Source organism: Hippocampus comes, unplaced genomic scaffold (assembly GCF_001891065.2).
Source record: "Hippocampus comes isolate QL1 unplaced genomic scaffold, H_comes_QL1_v1.1 scaffold234, whole genome shotgun sequence".
NCBI lineage: Eukaryota > Metazoa > Chordata > Actinopteri > Syngnathiformes > Syngnathidae > Hippocampus > Hippocampus comes.
Window position 1 is genome coordinate 253,096 of NW_017805479.1, and position 8,258 is coordinate 261,353.

General features: G+C 43.4%; 1 protein-coding gene across 1 annotated transcript in view; it reads right to left on the bottom strand.

Annotated features, from left to right (window-relative positions):
- Positions 1-1,159: 1,159 nt before the first annotated feature.
- The window catches only part of kalrna (kalirin RhoGEF kinase a), a 142,463-nt gene continuing 135,364 nt past the window's right edge, over positions 1,160-8,258 (bottom strand). Inside the window, exons 59-68 of the mRNA XM_019875685.1 lie at positions 8,160-8,187; positions 7,753-7,915; positions 7,558-7,679; positions 6,170-6,301; positions 5,934-6,095; positions 5,306-5,384; positions 5,162-5,213; positions 3,923-4,071; positions 3,552-3,690; positions 1,160-2,625 (exon numbers count right to left, since the gene is read on the bottom strand). Of these exons, the coding sequence (XP_019731244.1) occupies positions 2,068-2,625; positions 3,552-3,690; positions 3,923-4,071; positions 5,162-5,213; positions 5,306-5,384; positions 5,934-6,095; positions 6,170-6,301; positions 7,558-7,679; positions 7,753-7,915; positions 8,160-8,187 (1,584 nt within the window). The 3' untranslated portion in view covers positions 1,160-2,067. The remainder of the gene's footprint in view (positions 2,626-3,551; positions 3,691-3,922; positions 4,072-5,161; positions 5,214-5,305; positions 5,385-5,933; positions 6,096-6,169; positions 6,302-7,557; positions 7,680-7,752; positions 7,916-8,159; positions 8,188-8,258) is intronic.

The window sequence follows — 8,258 nt, forward strand, 5'->3', positions numbered from 1 at the left end:
CCGTTAAGTCAACTCTCAAAGATACAGATTAGCATGCCACTTGTTGTTATGTAACACAATCAAGAAGTATGTTTGAGTGTGATATGATGCTGCTATGACAGAGGAGTGGGAACAGAGACCTTTAGGGTAAATATCAATGAGCTCATATATGCAGAGTTACACCGGAGTTTGCTGTGTTCACACCTGACCAACTGAACCACACCGGGAGGGAAACAAAGGCGAGTTTGACTCAATTGAACTAAAGGGTACTAGTCTAGAAGCCCCCTTACGCTACTTCTTCAAGGTGAGCGATGCACCATATTTCCTGTAAAGTCCGCGGTTTGCAGCCGAAGCTAACGTTCGCTGAACAAAAGCTAACAAAACATCGAACACAATTATTCGAGAGCAATGGCAGTAACACTGTAATTCATTGTAACGTCTTGGCTTTCACTGACAGCTCTGAATCAACTGTTTCTTCACTGGTTCTCACCTGATTGCCTGAAGATTGCTCAACAAAAGAAAAATGACATGGGATTGGGGGTTGAGGGGGGGAAGTGCCACTAACCCAGGAGTCGGCAACCCAAAATGTTGAAAGAGCCATATAGGACAAAAAAAACAAAAAACAAATATGTCTGGAGCCGCAAAAAAAAAAAAAAAGCATTTGATAAAACTTAACAATGAAGGAAACACATGCTGTATGTATGTAGGAGGCTGGACTGTCTCAGAATTGTTTATGTTATTCATTCCTTTGTTGTGTGTTCACAAACGCCCCCATAGAATTTATTTTGTGATTTCCTCACTTGATTTTTTGTTTTGGTGCATTATTTTCACTTTTCTTCGCGTGTCAGTGAAGTGATCATGAATTTCCGTTTTTCGGAGGCTGTCTTTGATTGCCTCGCGAGTCGAACGAGAAGAGAGAAAGCACGTAGTCGGACACAGACTTGTCTGTTTGTCGAGACTGTTAAAAGCATAAATAAAGTGTACGTTTTAAAAAAACCAACACCACAGCTTTTCTTTTTCGGAGCTGCAACATGTATCTATATCTATTTGAGCTATATTTGCCTACTATCGAAATCTTTTTCCATTTTCAAAATTTTTTATAAAGCTCCAGGGAGCCACTAGATGCCGCTAAAGAGCCGCATGCGGCTCTGGAGCCGCGTGTTGCCGACCCCCGCACTAACCTCTTACTGATGATAGGAAAGGATTGTTGTAAAAGAATATGAATTTGGCATGAGTGGGTAATTCTCAAGTTACAATGCTCTCCTTAGTTAGGGTTGACCCCGCCTGCCAACAGACTACCAAGTGTGGTGATCCACATCCTGTCCAAGTGACACTGAGCAACAGTACGTTGTCCTTAGGTAAAACGTATGTTAGGTTGTCTTAAGGAACAGTGATGAATATCAACTTCTCCATTTTGACAACATTCTCCTCAGGAGACCCAGAAGACTCCGAGGCAACATCGGTGTTGATCCAAGTTTAGTCTGAATGTTTCTGACTTAACAACAGCACATTATCCTGCTATGAAATAACTGCTCAGTCATATGGACAAAAGACCAAAATCCTCTCCTGATTCAAATGCCATGCGCGTGTTCCTGAGCAAGAGCTAGTTGTGGACTTAAAACAACCAGAAAAGAAGATCACCTCCTCATTAGTGTCCACTCACCTCAGTTTGGGATAATTCGGCTGGCCAGAGGGCTTCCGAAACCACCTCGGTACTGATCCAATTTCCAGCCAAGTGTACCAAAGCACCACGGGTTCTCTCTCAAGGTGAGAAACGACTTAAAGGACACAAAGATCACCAGTCGACCACCGTGCCGCCCTCACAGTATTTTTGCAACAAAAATATCTTTAGGCTCCAGGCAGCTTGAGGACAAGAGTCAAAATTGGAACAATGCAACAACAGAACAGAAGAAGCGTTAGGCAACATTGTTACTTGGTTCGGAGGTGTCGGAAAGGCCAGTAACAGCGGACATACTGTATGCATGATTTAGGCACCTATATATTAATAAATAGATCTGATAATTAAATCCAGAAAATATATTTCCGATTCTTGTCTTTTTCTACCAAGCGTCCAGACACTCGTCTTCGTCACAGTGAGTTTCCCATACTGTTGCTTACCAGTCCCTTGATGTTGGTGATGGGACGCACATCATGAAGTTGTCTTCTTCGATCAATAAATGTGGCTAATCGCGTCGTGTCCAGAGGTGTCTTGGAGTACTCCCCGCCATGAGCTCCTCCACGGCCCACCCACGGGTGCTGCAAACAGGACGTAGCAGTTGGCCTCTTCCTTGGATCCTGCTGTAGCACAGAGGACACAAAATCCCTCGCTGCCTGGCTAACATCCCGGAAGTAATCGTCGGGGAAGCAGAAGTCAAGGCGGCAGATATTGACGCAGGTTTCCTCGGGAGATTCGTCGAGAAAGGGCGACACGCCGCTGAGCATGACGTAAGCCAAGACACCAACACTCCACACATCAGTTGCAACAGAGACCGGGGTGCCGCAGATGAGCTCGGGTGCGGCGAACTCCGGGTTTCCCAGCAATAGGTGGACGTAGCGGCGGTGTGCCGACAGCTGCACAGCATCTCCAAAGTCAATGAGCTTGATGCACGGTGTGGGAGAGTGAAGCTCCACCATAATGTTCTCAGGCTTGCAGAGAGAAAGAAAAAAAATCTTGAACCTCAGGCTCATGTTGAGGCATCTGATGTCAGATGCCTGAATTACATTAAGTCAAATACAGTGAAACTACTCTACAACGAAACCTACATGGTCGAAAATACTTCCTAATGTGAAAGAATGTTCATGCATGAAAGCCATTCTCACTTTTCTGTTCCTCCTACGACGAAAAATCCCCCTGTTCCGTTAGACGAAATCTTTTTCTCTACTCTTGCCCCGCGCGAGATTCACTACAATGAAAACAAGAGTTCCGCAAAAGTCTAATCCAACAGCGACTTCTACTGCGTCGTTCGGAAATGGCAACAGCAACCACCACACTGGTTAACAAATGCGCAGTAGTCCAGGGAGTATTTGTTATTGTTAGTTGCAGACGCAGCAAGAACGTTGCGTTGCTAAAATGGCTACGAAATGGAACTTTGGATGTCAAGCAGCTTAGACAAGAAGAGCTCTGACGCTGGAAGAGAGGGTAAAAGTGATCAAAATGAAAGACAGAGAAAGCAAAATAAAAGACATTATCCTAGAAATTGAGAAGTGTTGGGAAGCAAAAGAGTCTAAATGACTTTTTAAAACCAACAGACAAAGCGGAGTGATTAATATAAAACAATTGTATGTTTATGTTAAACAATATCAAATAAGTGTATGCTCATATTAATGCACTATGAACAGTATTGGAATAAAAATAAAGAGTACACATATATGTTTTGTGTGTGTGTGTGTGTGTGTGTGTGTGTGTGCATGCGCGTGTGCGTGGGCGTGTGTGCGTGTGTGTGTGTGTGTGTGTGTGTTCACATCTGAGATAAAATTTGCTACAGTGAAAAACCCCCTGTTATGAAAAATTTCTTGCTGCAAACATGATTTCGTTCGAGAGGAGTTTCATGGTACAACCAATGTGTTCTCACCTTCAGGTCAAGGTGTGCAACTCGGCACGTGTGAAGGTGTTGCAGGGCTTCCAGTATTTCTCGGATGAAGAAGGCCACCTGTTCCTCCATCAACTCATCGTGGGCGACCAAGTAGTCAAGTAGACGGCCGTCCTCCAGCCTGACAACAACATAAAAATATTCGTATGAAAAATAATTTAATTTATCCATCCGACTGTCTTCTATTGGGCTTTTCCTGTTTAAGCTTACAGGTGAGCTACAGGAAAAGCCTAGCTTGTTTTGGGTGGAAGCTGGGTGTACACCCTGGACTCAATCTTTGAATTTTCCCATATGTGGAACAATCATTTATAAGCGAGATGTGTGGTCGTTTCGAAAAGGAAGTGGTCACTTACAGTTCCAGAATCAGCATCACTGACGTGGGGGACTCGTAGGTATCCAACAGTGCCACCAGCTGGTGGTTCTGCACATGTTGCAGGATGTCGGCCTCATGAGCGGCCTGCTCCTTCTTCTGCATTTTCTTGCTCACGAACTTCACCGCCACCTGACAACGACACAAGAAGAAATTAATCTCCGTCTTTTAACATAAAAAGACAATAAACATCATTATCCAAAGGTCACTCGAATGAGTGATACGGAAGACGGATGGTCATGTTGCTCACGCTGCTGTCGTGTTTACCTTTTGGCTTTGACATGATTTTGCTTTGGCAAAATGGTTCTTTGTCTGCCTCATTATACTGCGAAGTCATTAACTGAAAAACTGAGGTGACTACCATGTTAATGAACAGAGATGGTGATATTCAATGATACAATGATATTCATTTATGTGAGGACACTGATCATGCGAATGATTTCTTACAATCACTAGAAATGCAAGCTATTTTTCAAATGGGCCTGCGGGCTACTAATGTGGCCCTTGGGGGCTACCTGGTGCCTTTTTTTTTTTTTTTTTTTTTTTTTTTGCACCCAACACAATGATCTTGAGTAACACATTAAAAAAATGGCCTGTAATGGCAAAAAAAAAAAAAAAAAAAAAGAAAAAGACATTTACACTCACGGGCTACTACATTAGGTTTTTTTTTTTTTTTTTTTTAATGTTTTGAGTACCTTATTGTGCTCCAAGAGGGAGATATAATATTAGAAATAGCTCCTGATATGATGCCAAGTTCCTTTACCACAGTAATACATTCATTCATTCATACATTTTCCGATCCGCTTATCCTCACAAGGGTCGCGGAGGGTGCTGGAGCCTATCCCAGCCTTCTTCGGGCAGTAGGCGGGGGACACCCTGAACCGGTTGCCAGCCAATCGCAGGGCACACAGAGACGAACAACCATCCATGCTCACACTCACACCGAGGGACAATTTCAAGTGTTCAATCAGCCTGCCATGCACGTTTTTGGAATGTGGGAGGAAACCGGAGTACCCGGAGAAAACCCACGCATTCGCGGGGAGAACATGCAAACTCCACACAGGGAGGTCAAAGCTGGAATTGAACCTGATACCGCCAGTACATTTATCGTTACATAAGTACTTCTTTGACAGTGTAAATCAACACTGAGCATTACTATCTTTGTTTAAAAAATAAAAAAAGAGTTTTTGTATTGGATGTTGCAGTTAAATTTAAGTCGGACCTCTTTCTTCGTGGACTTGTTGAAACATTTCCGCACCACCGAGAAACGTCCCCTGTGGTGAAAACAGCAAAAGCAATAGGGTTCACTTTCACATATTTAAACTGAAAGATTAACCATCATGTTTATATTCTGTGCCTATTTTACCTTCCAATCTCACAAATTTCAGAGAATGTCGACTCAAAGTTTTCTTTCCATTGGATTCCTGTTCCGTCATATGCAGAGTCTGAGGAAGGAACAAAAGTAAATGGATTCATGGAAGAATCTTCTTTTTCAAACCATCGTTTAATTCACAGTTCTTCTCAGTGAACAGTCAAACGGCATTCAAATTTCATTTCAACTTCACTCAGAATCAGAATCAGAATCGCCTTTATTGTCATTGTATTACATACAACGACATTTGGCTGCCACTCCTTAGTGCATTTTGTAAAAAAATAAAATAACGGTTTAATAAATACAAAACTTAACAACACACAACAACAACTCACCGCTCATTGCGCGTAACTGTGCCGGCACTAAACCGTCCTGCTTTTCCTTGTTCTAATACGTATTTCATATTCAATACAGAGCAGGGATTTGTAACTATCATTCTTTCTCAAAAAAGATGTGAGCAATTCTGTTGCACGAGTGTTATTGGTAAAGTCATTAATATTATATATCCCAGTTAATTTTTACATTAAGAAACACCAATGATTTATTACATGATGTGCATTTCTATCACAGTTGGTTTTTTCTGTTTGTTTTTCCTGTTTGTGTGTGTGTGTGTTGTACTTACTGGTGCTGGACAGTGAAACCATATTGGAAGGCTCTGACGGTGGGCCGAGCCCCCAGCGGTTGGACGCTCGCACTCTGAACTGGTAATGACCGCCAGGGATGAGGGTGTCGATCTGAAGGCACTCCTCCATGCTGCTGGACACTTGTTGCCATAGCAGCGAGTCTGGACCAAGGAGGAGAGTGGTCAGCCTCGGCATCTTAAAACCTTTCAACGTTCAATACCTAAAAAGGTCATACCTTCCTGGCGGTACTCCACCGTGTAACTGCTGACTGCACAGTGAGCAGATGAGGCCGGAGGCGGCCAGTGGAGCATCACGGCTGTGCTGCTGGCCTCCTGAGCCACCGGTCTTCCAGGGGCTGCTGGGATACCTTCAACGGAGCAAAAATGCACTGTACGTTAGACAGCGGTTGTATGTCAAGTTATCAGTGACACAGCATGGCTTTCCAGATCCAAAAGGTGGAACATATATTTAGTCTGAAGCACTCCATGGATCAACTGTTTGAGTACTTAGCACGGCGCTTTAGGACCTCTGTAGGTCTTTCATCATGGAACTGAGCCAAAACAAGAAAAGCTGGTTACATACTGTGCATGCCAATAGTCGGGCCAAAGTGCAGCATTTACTACCTTTTCCAATCAAAGTCAGCAAAGGTTTCATACTCCTCATCATTGTCCTGTGGTATGGAATGTGTATGGTTGGGCAATTGGAAATGTTAAATCTGTTCAACGGTTTTGATCGCAAATCCTTTTGTGTGTGTGTGTGTCAACAAGTTCAGTCTCGCCATGGTCTCTGTGATTGTGATGTGAAACGGCCAAACAGAAAGCGACCTGAGGCATGTTCTGTCTTGATTGTGTTTCAGCTATAGCTGGAGTGAAGAGGGTTTCCCTCCAGGGGGCGCACCTGTGCCACATTTCCCCATCAAGCCTTGCTGCGTATTTAAGGACTGGCTAGCCGCCTGGTCATTGTCCAATTATGGACCTTGCTCGCTGTTGTGCTTCAAGTGTTGTGTTCTAGACCTTACGATTCCTTTCATAGTCGCTCTCGTTTTGTCAGAGACCTTTGTAAGTATTTTCATGATTCTTTTATTTGACCTTGCAAGCTATTTTTGCTGATGCATTGTTTTTCCTGGCTCCTTGGGGATCAGCAATTTCAGTTTGTACTTTGTCGGTGCGATTTTCTGCCATCAATATTTTTTGTGATTGCACTTTGTCTCAGCCTACATATTTGGAATCCAAAAACATTCGGTTTGGTCCTGAACCTGACACATGAGTACGAATGTGGAATCTAATTGTTTCAAAAACATTCTCGTTGTTAACCGTTAACATGAACGGCACTACTGATTCTAAAGGACGTTGGCAGACTAATTTGAAATAGCAGCACAAAGAAGCTGAAATCAGATTCAACAAAAAAAAAAATAGCTTCCACATACGCTACTGGAAGCAAAGCAGCCAAGAGAAATACGATGGATTGAACAGAGTTGATGAGAAAAAAACTATAATTTAACAGAACAAATATAAAAAAAATGGGTTGTGTAGGTCTATTCTTCTGAGAATGTTTAGTCCAGCACAGAAGGCTTTGCTGGCCCTGACCACTAGTGTCCACATAGCCTTACCCAAGGTGCATTACCTTGCACTTTGATGGAGGCGGATGAAGAGGCTGACCCGTGATCATTGACGGCCACACAGGTATAGATGCCGGTGTCTTGCGGCATCAGGTTGCAAATCTTTAACAAGATGTCGCCCGTGTCCCTGAAGATGAAAAACGGATAAGGAAAGAGGACATGGAATAGGAAAGCTACAAAGACGAGAATGTTGCAGGCACCTGATGTCAATGGTGAAACGGCTGTTGCTGGTCACCGGGTTCTGGTCGGGGCCCTTCAGGGTGACGGAGGGTTTGGGTCGTCCACACGCTTTGCAGCAGAGGACCACCGTCTCCCCAAAGGCACACACGATGTCGGAGAGCGGCACCAGGAACTCCGGAGCCACTAGACACAGGCATATGGGATCAAAGACAGAACACACAGTATGTCCAGGGGTGTGATTGCCGGTCTGTATCCGGGTTGGTCGAAGTGCCTGATGGCTAACCCATGACCCATCCCCTTGTCCATGTCAAACGATAAACTTTCATTGCGTCATCTCTGCCTTCTGCCGCATCCCCCACCCCCAAATTTTTATTAATTATTATTATTATTTATATATATTATTTTTTATTTTAGATAGCTTTCTTACCTTCCTGGATGAAGTTTGGGTTGAGAAGCTGGAAAACAGACATTGCAACATTTATTTGATTAATGAATCCCCACCTTCCTTCATATATATATATATATA